This window comes from Malania oleifera, chromosome 12, assembly GCF_029873635.1.
Source record: "Malania oleifera isolate guangnan ecotype guangnan chromosome 12, ASM2987363v1, whole genome shotgun sequence".
NCBI classification, from domain to species: Eukaryota; Viridiplantae; Streptophyta; class Magnoliopsida; order Santalales; family Ximeniaceae; genus Malania; species Malania oleifera.
Window position 1 is genome coordinate 16,780,818 of NC_080428.1, and position 19,712 is coordinate 16,800,529.

Sequence of the window (19,712 nt, forward strand, 5' to 3'; positions counted from 1 at the left end):
TCAATACGGAATTCAAACAAGAGTGGCATCACCATAGAAATTTCTTCTTTATCTTCTTGCTTTTACTTAATTTCTTGCTTTTTTGATAAGCAAAGAGGAGCAATTCACAAAGGAAGAACTTTCGTTTGCTTTCTGGATGGGGGCATGCCATTAAATGAGGCTGTTATTTGACCCAAATTGATTTCAATTTATAAGTTGCTTGTTAATGACGACATGTTCGTCTTGTCTTCGCTTTTCGCGGTCCCCCCACATGTATGAGCAATTGGGTCAATCAAGCTGACAAGCCGAGAGGCAATTTCATGCGTGTTTGTGGGTCATGTTTTGAATGAGAATCATGACTTTTGTTGCTTAATTCAGAGAGAGAGAGAGAGAGAGAGAGAGAGAGGAAAGGAAAGACCTGGCTTTATTAACGAAAAAAGGGGGAAAGAGGGAGAGAGAATAACTTAAAAGGGGTTAATGAGTGAGTAAACTTGACACGAGTCACTGCCTTAATCCAAAGCTATCGCACGTGCCAAAACTCCTAAGCCTTCACCACGATTCTAACGCATGTTTCACGTTCTTTTTTTTTTTGGGTTCGTCCCGGGTGTCCACCTACCGTCAACGACGTCCGTTTCATGTTCTTGACTTGACTGGTAGGCGTACTTTACTTTTGTGAGAATTGTGTTGGATGTTTTCTAGATATAAAAAATGCTGATGGGAACTTAACTATGTCGGCACCTTTGGGTGGTTTTTGTTGTATGTGCCAAACAAGATGGAGGATAACAGGGAGCCTCTGTTGAAGAAGAAGAAGGTTTATTACCATGACAATTGCCCTGGTTGTAAGGTTGACCAGCTAAAGAACACCAACCCAGGTCTTCCGTACAAGCATTTGTTTTATGTGTGGATTGTGGTGCTTTCTGCAGGTGCAATCTCTCTCTCTCTCTCTCTCTCTCTCTCTCTCTCTTTACACACACACACATGCACACAAGGTGGGTGGCAGCTGTTGGGTTCTTGATCATGGAATGTGGGGCTTCTTACTCTGCTCTGGTTGCCGTGTTGTGCATGACTAGTAAGGTCATTGCTATGTTTGGTCCAAAATGTTGTGTGCTTTGTTCATGACCACGGACTTTGGTGAAGAACCTAAGACGGGATTGTTTGGCTTACACTGGGTTTGTTTTGCATTGCTTCATTGAGTTGTCTTTGATTTTGTGTTTACTGTTTTTCTTTCTGTGAAGGGAGGGCTTCTTGTTCTCCTTGTTTTATTTTCCCTTTCCGTTGTATCATCTTTTTTCTTCTAATATTAATCTTTGTATAAATATGTGGGAAAAAAGCCCACTCTGGCAAAGCTAATGGCATGTTTAGTTCTGGAAAACAATTTTTATTTTCCGTTTCCAGCTTTCCAATAAAGTAAAAGAATGCCATCTTATTTTTCATTTTTCCAATATTTATATGGAGAAATTGGAAAACAATAAGAAGATGTTTTCTCACTTTTTGTGCAAATGTAAAAACTAGAAAACAAGGTGGCATTTTGTAATTATTTGAAAAAGTGAAAATGAAAAATGGAAATTGTTTTCCATAACTAAACAGGCCCTAAAATTGTGTAATATTCTCTTCCCCCCCGGGGTGAATGTTTCTGTGTGCATGAAAACATGAATTTTGGACCATAAGTCTTTTTATTTTTCTATTTTATGCGTCAATGCCTTATCCAATTCCAGTTCGAAAATTTCAAATTGCTTACTGCTGTGTTTATATGCATTTTACTGTTAGTTATTGGAACTTCATAGATGACAGTTGATTTCTCCATTAAAATGTTAATCTTCATTTTGTGGCTATCTATAATACTCCTACATAATTTTGTTGTAATGTATCACTTTCTCATTTCTGATTTAATTATTTGCAGCTTTGCCAATATCATCACTTTTTCCTTTCCTTTATTTCATGGTATGTATGTCATTTCCTGTTCTTCACTCGGATACTTCCATATGGTTTCTAATTTAGACTGAACTTTTTATTCACTGTATTTTCCATATTGTTCGTAGATTTTCCATACTGCCTGTATCCTTTGAGCTTGAGCATTTCAAGTTGCAGATTTTTTGTATAACTAAATACTATAGCATTTTGCAAACTCAGTTCTGACTTCCTGGACTGATGGTAACATCATATAAAAGGAGTTCCCATGTTTTCGGACAAGTGAGTTTTTCTTTTTAAATACAACAGGGATTCTTCCACAAAATATAAATAAGCTAGATCATGTGAAAATATAGGTGTAGTCTTTGTTGTTTACATTGTAATAAATGTTCAAGGAATCCAAGCTCAAGCTTGATCATACGTAATGTGTAGATGTGGTCTTTGTTATTGCATGGAGGTAAATGTTCACGGTATCCAGTGTGAGCATAATGTCCTTAATTTATAATCTTCAACAAAAAAACCTGTGATGTAATTGGTGTAATTCCAGGAGGGGGGTGAATTGGAAATTTTATAATTTCTTCCTAGGTTAAATCAGATAACAATAATATTACTCAACCTAGGGTCTGTCTAATCAATCATTAATTCAACAGATATATGAAAGACAAAATAATTTATACAAGTATCACAGTTCCAGTATTTCTCAATCAATCACAATGTAATATTCAAGAACTCAAGCAGTGATATCAACAGATAAATATAAGCATGCAAATACTAGAAAGTAAAAAGTGTAGGCATAGAGTGACACGAGATATGTTATTGAGATTTGGCCAACTGTGCCTACGTCCCCGCCTCAAGCTCACCAGCAGGAGGATTCACTAATGCTCACTTAACGGGTGGAGCAACACTGATTACTATCTCCTCTACTTACTAGACGAGGAATACCCCAGCTCACATTCACAGGGTTGAGCCCAACCTATAACCATACCTTACAGGACGGTGCTACTAGTTCTCCTAACTGGGTTTGAACCAATCCGGTGCATATTTTGCAGGCAGGTGCAAATCCTAGCTTTCCTAACTGGGTCTGAGCCAATCCAGTGCACGTTACAGGCCAATGCAATTCTCTTCCGACTACACGCCGGGAATACAACAATATTCAATAAAATTTTTCGTGCAAATAAAATATTTCTACACTAAGCAGATGATGTATAACAATAAGCACAAATGCACTCTCGTATGATGTGAGTTAAAGCTCAGTAGTGTCTGTGTATTTTTTAAACTAAATTTGCAATCTTTGAGAATGATGTATATGATAAAATACCTCAAAGATTAAACCCTAGAAAAATATTTCTCCAAAGATATTTTTCAATGAAAGTGCAGGAGAACCTAGAGTTTTGCTTTTAAAACAATTTTTGCCCAAATAAAAATAAGAGACCTTTTCAAGCAAAGATATGTGAATGAAAATATGCTTAAGGTGCTCTTAATCTACCCAAGGGTTTTCTCAAGAAAAATATACTTCAAAATAAATATAGGAGAAGCCTAGGGTAATTTGCTTAAAAGAAATTTTCAATAAAGATAAATGAGCTTTTGAAATCTTGCAATAGATGTGCAAGATTCTTAGGCTTTATAAAGTTTACTCCCAAAGATATTTATCAAATAAAATATATGGGAGAAAGCTATAATCTTACTCTCAAGAATGATTTTGAAAAGAAAGGATTGAATGAGAGTATATGATTTTGAAATGAAATATGAATGCCCAAAATGAATACTTTCCAAAAGAGATTTTCAAAATTATAAATGTAGGAGAGTATAAATCAATGAAGCACAAAAATGGTTTAGGAGGATTTTCAAATTAAGCATTAGTCCCAAAAATGAATAATGAGGGGGTATATATAGTTTTTCTGAAAATATGACTGTTTGGGGACACAGAGGTCATTTTGAATTTGTTTAATTAAAAATTAAATACGTTTTTAGCGCATAAAAATGCAGGAACCCGAGAGGTTCGGTCGACTGATGCTTGCGCCGGTCGGCTGACCACACACAACAAATTTGAATTTCAAGCAGGGTTCAGTCGGCTATGAAAGGTGTTGGTCGGCCGAGCCAAGGGCGATTCCGAACCTTCGTAGGTTCGGTCAGTTGGCCTTAAGGCCGCTCTGCCAGTTCATGAAGATCGGTCGGCCGAGGTGCTTTTGAACTAAGTGGCTGGTTGGCCGAGCATAAGAAACCGGGCCAAAAAAACATTGGCCGATTGGTTGGCCATTTCAATAGAAAGACGGTTGGTCGGCCAAGGCTTTCCAGAAACGCCCACGTGGCAAGGACGGTTGACCGGGGTGTTTTGAACACGAAAGGGTCGGTTGACCGAGGCTACTTATATCCTAAGATTTAGCCCTGTTTTTGACCTCAATTTGTTTTTAAAAACCTTTGTAAGTGTTTTAGCAAATCATGTGAAAGGTTTTTCATGAAGGTGTAGTAAGGTCACTCTATGGTCAGCCTATGGTCCTGTTTGAGATTTCATCCACATCATGCATGACATGCAATTATTACATACCAAGTAGAAACAAAAATGCAATTACAATTGAAATAATCAAATGTCTTCATTCTTCTTCTTCTTCTTTTGCTCTTCTGTCTTTATGGAATACGCCAAGTTAAAACAAGCTTTATGCGTCTCATGGCTTCCATTTTCCTGTATTTTATGTCTGTGGAGAAATGTAGACCTGTTCATATATTAAATGCACACATAAGATACGAGTGATTTATCATAATCAAAACGAGATCAAACTCAAAAAGTCGACAACCTGTATTTGCAACTACAAAACAAAATAGTTTTTCACTCATACAAAATTATAGATGGTGTTGAATAATTGGGTAAAATGGAAGACATTATCACAATGATAGATCTCTTCCTCTATTCATAATATATGTCAAAGTACGTACCAATGACCATGATATCCTTAATAACTCTCACTTGTTAACATAACACATTAAATGACTAAGATAACCATCAACACTCCCCCTCAAGCTACAGCATATATATATATATATATATATATAATGTTAAACATGCCACATGATTATGCAAATGCGTCAAATTCAAGAAAAAGGGGTCTTCAAAACATTCTCAGATTTCCAAAAATCTTTCAAGAATTTTTTAGAATTTTTCAAGATTTTTTTTGCAATTTTTTTTTTTTTGTTTGAATTTTTAGGGAATTTTCTCCATTTTTGTTTTTGTTTTTGGTATTTTTATTTTTTTCATTTTTTTGGTCCTTTGAGTAAAAAATGACTTAAAGAATTTTTATTTATTTTTTCTGAGCTCTTAGCTTGTTACAAATGAATTTAACATAAGCACCCCCAAGGCTTTAGTAAATTAATCTGCAAACTGCAAATCAAACTTCACATGGGTCATGGTAATGAGCTTTTGCACAAGTTTATCTAGAACAAAGTGACAATCAACTTCAATTTGTTTTGTCCACTCATGGAAGATTAGGTTGGAGGCAATATGAATGACAACTTGATTATCACACATTAGCTCCATAGAGTGGGAATGTGGAAAACCTTGTTCTTCCAACAATGTCTTCAGCCAAACAAGTTCACATGTAGTGGAGCCATGACCCTATACTCTGACTCAACACTTGAACTAACCACCACAATTTGTTTCTTACTCCTCCAATAAACCAAATTTCCACCAACAAAGATACAAAATCTTGTTATGGATCTTTTTTCGGAAGGTAACCTGGCCTAATCTGCATCAGTATATCCCTAAATATGAGTGTGACCTCGATCCTGATATAAGAGATCTCTCCTAGGTGCCCCTTTGAGATATCTCAAGACTGTATCCCAGTGACTTTGCTCTTAGAGAATCAAGAAACAAACTCACAACACTTGTTGTGAAAGATAAATTTGGCCGAGTGACTGTGAGATAATTCACCTTTCCAATAAGTCTTTGATATCATCCTGGGTTGGGCAAGAAATCACCCATATTTGGCACTAGCTTTCTGTTAGGATCACAGGTGTATCAATGGGTTTGGATTCCAACAGTCCATCTCATCTAAAAGATCAAGAACATGCTTCCTCTGTTATAAGACGGTTCTAATACGAGATCTTTATACTTCTATACCTATACCCAAGAAGTAATTCAATGGTCTCAAATCCTTTGTTTGAAACTTAGCTTGCAGGAAATGCTTTAGGCTCTGAATACCTTGATCATCCTCACCAGCAATCATAATATCATCCACATACACAATTAGCAGAATCCTTCGAAATGGAGTATGAAGATAAAATATAGAATGACCTACTGTAGACCATTGAAGGCCAAACTCAAGTGCTACAACACTGAAGTGACCAAACCAATCCCTTGGAGATTGTTTTAAACCATATGTGACTTCTTAAGCCGGCACAGTAAGCTTGATTCCCTTTGAGCAACAAATCCAAGTGGTTGCTCCATATAGACATTAACCTGAAGATCACCATGTAGGACAACATTCTTCACGTCTAACTGGTGTAAAGGCCAATGAGAGGTGGTGGCTAAGGAGATGAAAAAATGTACTGAGGCAAGTTTGGCCATAGGGGAGAATGTGTCTGAATAGTCCAGGCCATACATCTGAGGGGGTGAAAAAGACAATAGAGCTTGAGGTTGTAGTAACCTGATCAATATATATATATATATATATATATATAAAATAAATAAATAAATAAATAAATAAAAAGATATTTTGGAGGAGATATTTTGGAGAAGATATTTTGAAAGGAGATATTTATATATAAATATCTTGGAGGAGATATTTTTTTTTTTATTACTTAAAGGCTAAGTTAGGTTTTCTTTATAAACTCTCATTCTCTCTCTCTCTAGACACGAACTCCACACACTCTCTCTCTCTAAGATTTTTGGGCCGTGTGTTGTTGGAATCGACGATCCGACATTGCTATGTGGATCAGGGAAGGAATCTCAACAGGTTCTATAGATCAGAATTTCATTTTGGAGATTTCCGAGTTTTTCCCGAAAATCGAGGTAAGGGTCGGTTTTTGCTTTTAGTCCGGTAGATCTGTAGTATACGAGATTATACTGAAGTGTTGTTCTTTGAGTATTAGGTTTCGGGGTTTTCGTGCCGTTGTTTTGAACAGTTTAGGTTCGGGGTTCGGAAAGCTAGGGCTTGAGTTCCGGGTTGTTTCGGACTCCGATTCACATGCAGGTAAGGGGGTTATGTTAATACAGTGTCTCATACAATATGAAACGATTGAAATGTTGAAATAACTTTTAGATATCGAGTTATGGCGGTTCTAGGGTTTCCGGGCCCTGGTTCGGTAAACTGACTTTATTTTGAAAACCAACTGGTCAAATTCAAATGTTGTATTTTTAGAATGTTGTACTTGTCATTCCGGACCTTTTCACCAGTTGGAAATGTTGTTTTCGTTGTTTAAAACCCGTACTGTGATATTAACTATTTATATTTACTTTCGGGTTGTTTTTGAATGTGGAAAACTGTATGGCAGGTGTTGATGTTGTGAAATACTGGAACTGTTGTGAAAATGCAGGAAGTTTATTTGACGGCTACAGGGGAGATTTCACGTAATGATGTGTTTTGTGAAATGATTTCAAAAGAGTGTTTAAATTACTTAAATTGCACGATATGCTTTAGGAACCCTGGGGACTGATAGTGTAGGCACGAATCCGTTGCCAGTGAGGGCACCATACTTTTGATCTATATGAACACAGGCTGTATTGAGACAGTAGGGGCGGTCAACCCCGATTGTGGGGATTTAAACATGGTATAGGGTTTGAGGGCATGTCCTATCCTGCATATCTGTGCATTTATGTAATTGTTGTTATATACTATGGGGCTGTTCATATGATGAAAATGGGCTACGTATTTTACAGTTACGGAAACGATGATTATATATGTTTATGTTTTTGTTAAACACTTAAAGCATGCTGGCCACACATTGTTTTTAGCTTAATCGTCCCTTATTGAGAGGTGTCTCACCCTATCATACAAACTGCCTTTTTAGGTCCTTATCGAGGTTGAGATTAGCAAGGACTGGGGTAGGGTAGCGATATGTTTTTGAGTGAGCGTCTCCACGAGCTCGATTTTGTAGGTTATGTTATAGGTTTTCAGAACTTGTAAAATGTTGTAAGACTCGAGGATGCGTCGAGTATCATACAGTATTGTATATGGATGTTGGAATAGCTGTATGTATCTATCAGGCAATTAGAACTCTGGTAATAGTTTGATGGATGTTTATGTTTTTCGTTGCGTATATATCTGTTGAGAAGTATATCAGGTACACAAACGTTGTTACAGGTGGTATTAGAGCCTAGGTTTGCTAGGTTCTGCAGACTTTGACGGTCAGTGAGTAAATTACCAGAGTATTGGCTGTAATGAGATAGAGTTAGAGAGTTAGTCTTGTTTTAGTCTGGAGGCTCGGAGCCGGGAGTTCCTTCGACGGTCTTCTGTGCTTTTCCGGCAGTGACGATTTCAGGAAAACCATGGTAAATCCATTGATGGTTTCGTTTCTAGGTTGATATACTGGACTCAAATGTCAAGATGAGCGGTTAGACGGTCTAGTATTTTGGAAGCCTTACCCTATTCTGGGTGGAGGATACCATGATTGACGAGATGAATGCTTTACACAACAATGGTACTTGGGACTTGGCACCTCTATCTCTTGACAAGTCTATGGTTGGTTGTCGCTGGGTTTACACTGTGAGAGTCAACCCTGATGGTTTTGTGGCTCATCTAAAGGCCTGTTTTGTTGCTAAGGGATACACTTAGGTGTACTTTTTCTCCAGTTGCCAATCTTACATTAGTAAGTCTATTCATCTCCTTGGCTACTAATTTTCATTGTACTTTGCATTAGTTAGATGTGAAAAATGCCTTCTTGCATGGTGACCTTGAGGAGGAGGTTTTTATATGGAGCAACCACCTGGGTTTGTTGCTCAAGGGGAGTCAGGCTTAGTGTGTTGGCTCAAAAAGGCTTTATATGGTTTAAAACAGTCTCCTAAAGCATGGTTTGGTTGGTTTAGTGTTGTGGTACTTGAGTTTGGTCTTCGATGGTGCGCTGTGGATCATTTCATGTTTTATCGTCATACTTCATCAGGTAGGATCCTTCTTGTGGTTTACATGGATGATATTATTATTACTGGTGATGATATTATTATTACAAGTGATGATGATAAAGGTATTTAGAATCTCAAATTTTTTCTACAGACTAAGTTTTAGACCAAAGATTTGGGACCGTTGAAATACTTCTTGGGTATAGAAGTATCTAGGTCTTGTATCGGAATTGTTTTGTCACAGAGGAAGTATGTTCTTGATTTGTTGGATGAAACTGGCTTGTTGGGATCTAAACCGGTTGATACACCCATGGATCCTATCAGCAAGTTAGTGCCGGATATGGGTGATTTGCTACCTAATCTTGGACAATACCAGAGACTTGTTGGAAAGTTGAATTATCTCATAATACTCGCTCGAATATATCTTTTGCAACAAGTGTTGTGAGTCAATTTCTAGATTCTCCGTGGACAAGTCATTGGGACGCAATAATTCGCATCTTGAGATATCCCAAAGGTGCACTCGGGAGAGGTCTTTTATATCATGATTAGGGTCACACTTATATCCATGGATATGCAGATGCAGATTGGGTTGGATTGCATTCCGACTAGAGATCCACAACCGGGTACTTTATCTTGGTTGGTGGTAATTTGGTTTCTTGGAAGAGTAAGAAACAAACTATGGTGGCAAGGTCAAATGTTGAATTAGAATATAGAGCTATGGCTCACATTGCTTATGAACTTTCCCGGTTGAAGAACATGTTGGAAGAATTGGGTATTTCTCATTCTTAGCCTATGAAATTGATGTGTGATAATTAAGCTGCTCTCCATATTGCCTCCAACCCGGTCTTTTATGAGCGGATGAAGCACATTGAAGTTGATTGCCACTTTGTTGGGGAGAAACTTGTGCAGAAGCTCATTACTACCGCTTATGTGAATTCAGATATGCAGCTTGCTGTTTTGTTTGCCAAAGCGTTTGGGGGTGCGCGTGTTAAATTCATTTTTAATAAGCTAGGAGCATATGACAATTTTGCTCCAGCTTGAGGGGGAGTGTTAGAGGTTATTTATGTCTTTTAGTATTATTATTATTATTGTGTTAGTATGTTAATTAGTGAGAGTTAGTAAGGGTATTATTGTCATTAGAATGTATTTAATTTGTGTTATAAATAGAGGGAGAGACCTATCTTCAAGTTAGGTCATTCATTTTAATCAAATCTTAATAGTCAGTTTCAAACTTTCCTCCTTTTTATCGTGACTTATGCCTAACAATTTATTTGTGGGTAATGCACAAGTGACATCCTTGATGAAAAGTATTTGTCTCTATTTGGGTTTAAATACAAAGACACAATTTCATTCGTAAAAATGGAGCCAAAATAAAAATTAAAGTGGAACCAATCTCGAAATGATGGCCAAAAGTTATAGCAAGAAATGTCATTGCTGTCATTTCTTTTAATTCAAGAAGAGTCCTTTATATTGTACTAAGTAATCCAATGCTGTTGCTCACTAAAAGTTTTGCCCATTTCTTTGCACAATGCAGTACATCGCTATGACACTAGGCAATTTGCCGACACTATCAAGTGTGAATGAGTTTTTTTATATTATCTTGGATCATTGGGAGGCATACTGTCGTTTCCCTCCTCCATCCTCCCGTCCCCGTTCACCCTCCTCCCCGCCCACCCCACCCCAACAAAAAAAAAGAAAAGAAGAAGATAAAATTGGTCTTGATTGTAGACCTCCACAATTGAATTCCCAAGTTCAAGCAATTGGAGTGTCTTACTTTTGGGACATGAATACATTTATTTGCCTCATCACTTCTTCCATTTTTCCATGATCTATTTATAGCTTTCATATTTTTGTGCTTTTAATGTGGGTAGTTCAGTTTGAATAATCTTATATCAAGAAATTGATGTCTCGGGATGAATTCTTTAATTTGTTTGTCTTTGCCTCATGTGCAATGTGGTGCCTTTTATTATTTGCTGAGCTCTAATTTGACTCCCCTAGAATAGGCTTCTTTGGAATACTATGTTTTTTTTTTTTAAATCATAATAATTAAGCAATGGACAAATTTTTTTTCCCACCAAAATAGGCAGAAAGGGATGAAAACCACCATAAATGAAGGTCCCCACCAAACCACCATTTGGTTCAAGGGACACTTAATGATTCTTGGGAATGTGATACCCATAGCATTGTTTTTCTCATTTGTTTTAGGGCCAAAAAGTGACATGGTGGTAATATCACATTCTGTGGTAATCCTATAACACAAACCAGAAAAATATTCTTATGGGATAGGCATCTCATTCTTGGAAATAAGATTCTTAGAATATGTTATTCTATGCGGAGTCTTAGATTCTGCATACCAAACAACTCCATAATCCTACAATGTTCAATCAACATGAAAATTATATCCTAAATGTGTACCATCAGAAGAAATGTGCAGTTTATATGATTGTTGAAGGTCTGTGTGCAATTATCAGAGAACAGTTTTGGGACACCTAAATATCTGTTTGGATGGCTACACTACAATGAACCCAAAATAGTTGTATGATACCATGAACATGTACCCGATATTGTGTAAAACATATGCGAATGTGATCTTTGCTTTTTTTTTTTTTTAATAACTTACAAGTTTATGATATCTGTGATTTAGTTTGGGAGCTTTATCTGTAATAGAATTGTGAAATGTAACAATTTGTTCTTTGTGTAAAATGTCCTCTTTGCGCATTTTTATTTTCTGCAGATAAGGGACTTCCGTATTGCGAAAAAGGAAAAGGATATTGGCTACTATGCTGGTTATGTGGGTGAGCAGATATCTGTATGTGTTATTATTTTATGATTTATTTTGTACAAGTAGGTTGCTCGTGCGATTTGCAAAAATCATAAACAAAATAAAAATATTGTCAGGTAAAGCACTTTAGCAGATTTTTAAATGCTATAATAATATACAATAATAGGAATCATTCTTAGCCAAAAAAGGACTCATATCCCACCTACATACCATGTATATGTATGCATATCTAGACTGACGTACAATTGTACAAACATGTATGTAAGAATGCAAATGTGTGCACTTGCATATGAACAATAGATAGTTATAATCTGCATGCATTATGTATGCATATGTACATGCAGGTGCATGTACTTTTTTTTCATGTATGTGTAGATGGGTGTTGACTATGACTAAAATTTAATATTGGGAAAAAGTAGTGGAAGAATAGGGAAAAGGGTATCCATGTTTTTTTCAGAGTATGACAATGGAAATTCATGGGGACCTTCATTGTTATGATTTGCTGTTAATTTTTTGAAGGATCTTCGTTTATGCTTGGAAGAGCTTTGACTTCTGTGTTGTGGGGAGTGGTTGCTGATCGGTATGGTCGGAAGCCTGTGATAATGATTGGTACAATTGCAGTGTTAGTAACAGTATGCATGCTATTTCTAGATTTTGAATGAATTTAAATCATTCATTGACTAATGTAAGATTTCTGATATCCACTTTTCAATTTTCTGTTTTGATTAACTCTCATATCAGGGTCATTTTCAACACTCTCTTTGGCCTAAGCACGGACTTTTGGATGGCATTTGTGACGAGGTTTCTTCTTGGAAGTTTTTGCGGTATTCTTGGCCCAATGAGGGTATGGTATTATATTTATGTGCTAAATATTACCAAATTCCCATTGAAATTTCTAGTTTCCGTGACCTTTGAAATCGAAATGGCAGCCAATTTCTGTCTTGCATTATTTCCATCAAAATCTCAACAAATCATCTGAAATTTATTGAAATCTCGAAATTTTAGTGAAACTTGTCAAAATTTGAACCATGCAATGAAATTTCCTCGGAATTCAAATGAGAGATTTAGGAGTGAAGTGCAATTTCTCTATTAAATTATTTTATCTATTTTTATCAAAGCAAAATATTATTACAAATTTTTTTTGAAATTATATGAAAAAATAAACCTATAACAACATTTATTTAACCATTCATGTCTAAATTATTATTATGTATAATAAATAATATTTAAATGATTTATGAATTTCATTTGTATTAACTGATTCACTAAATATGTTCAATGTACATTATCTTACAAATATGTTTGATGCACATATTATATTACAACTTCTCCACCTCGTACACATCATAGATGTATTTACTTGTAATATATTAGTCCTAAAACTTACATGATTATGTCTATCAATCATTTCTAAAGCTTCATTAAAAAATTCCATGGTTTACTACTGATTTCCATTATTTTTCCAAATTGAAATTGAAATTGGCATTGAAATCAAAATTTCCATCGAAATTTTCATACTTTTGGAGCTTCTAAATTTGAGTCGAAATCAAAATTGAAGACCTTGGTGGTGAATGAGTGGTCACTGAAGAACCACTCATCCAAAAAGCTTAATCTAGTAGATGAGGTCTCTTGAATTGTTTCAATTTTAATACACTCTTTACGCACAAGCCCATGGGCTTGAAAGTGTGATTAAACACAAGCCTGCCACTTAGCTTGCACTGAAATTTAATTGTAAGAACGGAATACATAGAATTTGCAAACTAAGCCACTGGGTTAAATAGCTTTTGGTAGAAGAAACCATTTGACTTAAAAGCTTAAGTTGTTTGGTTAAGGCTCAAGACAAGGTTTTATATCTTAACAAAGTGATGTGAAAGTGCAGATATGGAGAAGAGAAAGAGTGGTAGGAGAAGGAAGTGTGTGCGTGTGAGAGAGAGATAGAGGTGAGGGAAGCCACACTAGCTTCCCAAACCAAATCCAAATCCAAATCCATTCAAATCTAATCTGGTTAATAGCATGGGAAGGTGCATTTACAGCACCACCACCAACACACTCATTAAACAGGATACCCATCTTGAATAATAGAACCTTAATAATATTAAATCTTCTATTTAATGCGAAATACTAAGTAATTAACGGCTCGTTTGGTTCGGCAGAATAGTTATTCCTTGGAATAAATGGAATATAGTTTAAATTTTGGGAATCAAGGGAATAGTTATTCCTTAATATTCCTAATTATTTCATTCAACATGTAATAAGAAAGGGATAGACATCCCATGATGAAATTTGGGAATAGTTATTCCTTGTCTATTCCTTATGTTTCACATTGGTATTTGCTTTATAGTAACAATATAATTCCTTATATAACTAATCGTAACTAACCTACTAAAACTAATCTATTCGTGGGAATAGGCATTCCATAAACCAAACGTAAACTAAATCTCTTTAATACCAAATCTCTAATTAATATTAAATACCCCCTAAAATCTGAATCAAATCTTGGAAGTCCCAAATCCTGATAGGTAAAATTTTGGCCTTACCTTGAAATGGAATGGTCTGTACACCACATTTGGGAGCGTGGAATTTGAGCCTTGGTCTTGGAATTCTACAGATTTAGACTACATAATGTAGAATTATATAGACTCATTCTCCTACTTCCAGTGGTAGATTGAATGAGGCCAAAGCAAGACATAATGATCAAAGACATATTGTTAATAATTTTCTCCCCTTGGGAGTCAATAAGTCACCTTGATAGATAAATTAGCATGGGCATCATAGAATTTCTAGTGCAAATGTGGGTCTTCTTGGCATGTTAACAATTAACCAATCCTTGATCATCATGATCATCCTTGTTGGAACAGTGACAGAGGACTTTCTATTTGCACTTGTTCAGCTCTCTTTAAGCATAGGGCTTAAGAAATTTATGAGTTTTATATTAATTTGGACGATATGATTGTTTTAGTAATTTTAGTCCTTGAGGGCTTGTTTTGTAAATACATGTATCTATTTGAAGCATCCTGGGTATTCTGTAATGTGTGTGAGAAACAGTCAGTTTGCTTTTGAAGCTTAAACGGTACTTCTCCACTGCTCTCTCTCTCTCGTTCATCTCTGTTTTTTCTTCTTCCTCACCTTCTCCTTCAATTTCTTCTTCTCTCCTCTCTTTCTCTACTTGTGTCCTACTCCAGGCACAAAACAGCATGCATAGCAATGTGCATCCATACTGTCATTAACTTCATCTTTATTTTCTTTTTCCCAATAAAACCCCTCTTTTCAGCCTCTTGTTTGGTTTATTTTTTATTTGCTATTTGTAAGCCAAACTCGTTTATGGACACTGTGGGTTATCTAATATTTTGTGTGATGCAGAGAAGGCAGCTGCTAGCATGCTGCTGTGCTTATTATTTTGAGATGAAAAAGCATGGTAGCTCTGAAACTTAGCAGGAGAAACAATGTATATTGATGATTGGGGTCCGTTTCTATATACAGGATATGCACTCATGTCTGTATAAGCCTACAGAGTAAATAATTTTTACAATTTACTTTTTCCTCATGCAAGTCGTTGTGACACTACTATGTAGCAGATTTTGGGATCCGGATACCATTATACAGACAATGGCAAGCATGGTTTTAAATAACGGCCACTTCTTACACACAATGGCAAGCATGGTTTTAAATAACGGCCATTACGTAGCGTAACAGCTGCTACGTAACAGAAATCGAAGGTTCCAAAACCGATACAGGCCGATATTGCGGAGCGGAAAAAATTCACAGCCGTTACGGCTGTTACCCAATGTTACACTTCGTAACGGTCCATTACATGGCCGACAACTTGCCAGTATTCCTGAATCCCTAAAGCAGACTTTTTGCTGCTTCCCCCTCTCTCGAGTCCCAACCACCCATTTGCCATTCAATCTAACATTCAAAGAGTAAAATAAAAAACTTACCTTGAACTTTTGTTGGCCGAAGCTAAATAAGAAGGCTTCACTTCTTTGAAGCTTGAGAGTGAGCAGATCTACTCATCTTCGCAGCCTTGCGGGAGTTGCAGACTTGCAGCAGCTTGGCGAGTCACCGGCAACAGCTCTGCAGCAGCTCTGCCGCCTCTGCGAGTCGCCGATAGCCCTTTGACAGCTCCCTCCGCCAGTCGTCGCCACTCGCCACTAGCCAGCCCTTCGATTTAGGCTTCGGAGCTTGGAGTCATCGGCCGTTCGTGCTTCGACTCCTTCGAGGCTTTGAGGCTCCTCTCTCGGTCTCATCTCTTTGCTCTCTTAAGTCTCAAGACTCGACTTCTCTACTCTCCAGCCAGCGTATGAGATAAGCTTTAGAGTTAATCAGTCAACACCCACTGCCACTTAAAATTCTCATTATGTTTTTCTTTTAAATAAATTTTATTTTGTTGTAAATTATGTATGTTAAATTGAATTAAAAAAAGTAATTTAATAGAGTAAAAAATTAGAAATCAATAATAATCATATGTAATATAAAATTTTCTTAATTTATGAATATTTTAATTGTCTTATTTTTTTTTGAAAAGTAATTATGAAAATCTAGTTCCATCACATATTTCTTTTTCCTTAATATTTTTGAAGTTTTAAAACATCATTTTGTCCTTGAATTTAAAATTAGGTAAAATAAATCTTTGTATGATCTATTTTTTGTTTTTAGTTATCAAATAAAGTAAAAATTGATAACTTAATAAACAAAATTTTAACTTAATAGTTAATACATTAATAATTCGTTTTTTTACTACTGGAATTTGTGGAAAAAATTTATTTTAATCCATATACTGAGAAAATGCTTAAAAAGTTAAATAGTCAATTTGTATTGTATGGATCTCTATTAGTGATGTATCTATAAGTAGAGCAAAGGTCTTTTTCACTTTTAAAATTACAATGTTAATTTCTTATAGGTATAAATGAAAATAAAATCAAGTTATAAAAAATAATGAAAATATCTTTTCAAGGAATATATTTTTTTGTAATTATTTACACACTTTAAAGATATGTATTTATTGAAATCCATTCAACAAGAGAACACATCCCTTAAATATATGCATAAACACTCTTATTTTACTAATAAATAAAATATCTAATATTTTATAATTTTGTTTATTTAAATATTTTAAATAAACATTACTTATTATTTTTAATCAAATATTGTATTTTTTTTATGTAATAAGTATTTAAAATTAGAAGGACTATTTAGTATTTACTAGTTAATATTTACTAAATTACTAATTATATTATACCTGTCATTTATTTATTTTTTTATAAATGTTGTAACTTTGTATTTTCTCTATGTTTTGTGTAGAGATCATCAAATCAAGTCTATCAAGATGTCACGTGAGAGAGGAAATGAGAACTTACCTAGTGAGGACATTGGATGACATTTTGGTATTGCGGTGGAAGGTAATAGACATGTTATTATGTGTAAGTTATGTGGGAGGATAATTAAAGGAGGCATTACACGCTTGAAACAATACTTGACACATAAAAAGGGTCAAGTAGCTGGATGCTCAAATGTGACTACACAAGTAAGAAAAAAAATGATGAAACATCTATAACAGTATGCTGAGAAGAAAAGAGATAAACAAAAAAGACAAGAAGAAGCAGAAGCCCAAATTAGAGGACATTTTGAGAATTTGAGCGATGAAGAAGACTTGGAAGAAGAAAGTATGAGATTAGCTCGACAAGAAGGCATACGATCACAGCAACAATGGGAAGAGAGACAAAGATTTCGAGCAAGAATAACTAGAGGGGGTAATATTGATGAAGAGGGAGGTGGCTCTGGCAGTGGTGCTACCAGTAGTTTCAGTAGAGTAGGAGCTCGATCTTATTGTGGTCGAGAAGCTGGAGGTAGTGGGCGACAATGGATCAATCCCGATGCCCCTGAAGCTAACTAAAGGCAATGAATCCTATTTTAGAAAGAAGCAAGAGTGCAAAATAACAAAAAATCAACACTAAGTTACTGAAAGGTTTAAGAAGTAAATTAGGAAAAGCAGTTGGAAAATTCATAATTTATAATAGGATTCCAGCGAATGTAGCTAACTCTCCATTTATGCATCATATTCTTGATATTGCTGCAGAGGTTGGAAAGGGGATGAAGGGTCTATCACCCTATGAGGTATTTGAAATTTATTTGGAGGAAGAGTATCAAGAAATGAAAAATTATATAGCTTCTTTTGCAGGAATTTGGAAGGAGAAAAGTGTAACCCTTATGTGTGATGATTGGTCACGACCAACTAGAAAATACATTATAAACTTTTTAGTTTATTGTAATAGAGACACCGTGTTTCATAAATCAGTTGATGCCTCTGATGTGCCAAGCAGATCAACTGAATATTATTTTAGGTAATTTTCTAATTTTAATTGTATATGCAAATAGTATTATGAACTTGTATGTTTTTAATTAAATAATTTTAATTATTGAATCTATAATTTCATTTCAGATTAATGGACGAGGTGGTTGAATAAATTCGAGAGGAGAATGTTGTTTAAGTAGTGACTGATAATGAAGCTACAATGAAGGTAGGAGGAAAATTATTAATGCAGAATAGGCCCAATCTCTATTGGACAGCATGTACAGCTCTTTGCATAGACCTTATTCTTGAAGATATTGGTAAGAAAAGTAACGTGAAGAAGGTCTTAGAAGATGTAAGAGCAATAACCTCCTTTATTTACAACTAAACATGGACAGTGAATTTCATGAAGAAATTCACAAATAATAGAGTTACTTTGCCCTGCCATCACTTGATTTGCCACCAACTTCATTGCTTTGGAGATTATTGTCAGGCATTAACAAGCATTAAGGGAAATGTTTACATTTGATGCTTGGAAAAACTCAAGGTTTGGGATGGCAAAATCAGGCCTAGCATATGATTCGAAGAAGATTATTTTAGGCAAAGAGTTTTGCAAAAGGCCTCCGATATAATTAAAGTGCACGAATCCTTAGTGAAAGTTATTAAATTGGTTGATGGTGATGAAAAACCAACCATGAGTTTCATATACGAGGCAATTGATAGGGCGAAGTTGGCCATTAAAAAATATTGTCGGTTCTACAAAGATTATTGGAAAATTATTGACAACTGGTGGAGTTTTCAATTGCACCAAGATTTGCACGATGCTGGTAAGTGTAAATCAAATACAATTTCTTATTATTTTAACTTTTAAATTATGCATAGTTGCATTAAAAAACTATTGAATAATTTGTTTCTAAATTTAATTGCTGATATTTTTTGAACCCACAATTTCTTTATGGTGCCCCACCCTCTCCTGAAGTTGCTAGAGAAGTCATGGATGAGGTTAAAAAAGTGATAATCAAATTGGTACTCGATATACATACTCAAATTTGGGCTATTAATCAAGTAAGTATTGGTTACATTAAATTGAATAATGAATTGTTCTAGTATTCTGTAATACTTTCTAGAATAATTATTAATACATCTAATTAATTAATTATTTTTCACAATCATCTTTTTTTAGTTACTGCTATATCGAGATAGACAGGAGACGTTTGGAACCCTGTTGGCTCAAAGGGCAGTGAAACAAACAAATCCTGGTAAGTATAGGCTATATAGCTAAATAATGGATGAATGACTCTATTTTCTCTCTTTATGTTCAAATTTTACTTTTGAAATATACGCTATACTAACATAAAAATCTCTTTAATTATTCATGCAGCCGAATGGTGGATTCATTAGGGCTTGTGTGCTGCTGAGCTCCAAAGAATAGCAATTAGAGTTTTTAGCCAGACCACATCAGTTTCGAACTGTGAGCGTAATTGGAGTACCTTTAGCCTTATCCATACGAAAACAAGAAATAGATTAAAGTACATGAGACTACAAAAACTTGTTTTCGTACATTACAATATGAGGTTAAAGTTAAGACGTACAATGAGAGAAGCCAACGAGAAATTGAAGATGATTTCAATCTTATCAATTTGGACTACATTTTCGAAGAAGATGATCCTTTGGGTCAATGGTTAGAGGCGAGAGAGACACCACTATTC

At 35.4% G+C, this 19,712-nt stretch overlaps 1 protein-coding gene across 1 annotated transcript in view; it reads left to right on the forward strand.

Moving 5' to 3' along the window:
* The first annotated feature begins 611 nt into the window (after positions 1–611).
* LOC131144066 (protein ZINC INDUCED FACILITATOR 1-like) overlaps positions 612–19,712 on the forward strand; it is a 96,999-nt gene continuing 77,898 nt past the window's right edge. The window contains exons 1-5 of the mRNA XM_058092438.1: positions 612–902; positions 1,880–1,920; positions 11,667–11,727; positions 12,234–12,336; positions 12,456–12,558. Coding sequence (XP_057948421.1) covers positions 752–902; positions 1,880–1,920; positions 11,667–11,727; positions 12,234–12,336; positions 12,456–12,558 — 459 coding nt within the window. The 5' untranslated portion in view covers positions 612–751. The remainder of the gene's footprint in view (positions 903–1,879; positions 1,921–11,666; positions 11,728–12,233; positions 12,337–12,455; positions 12,559–19,712) is intronic.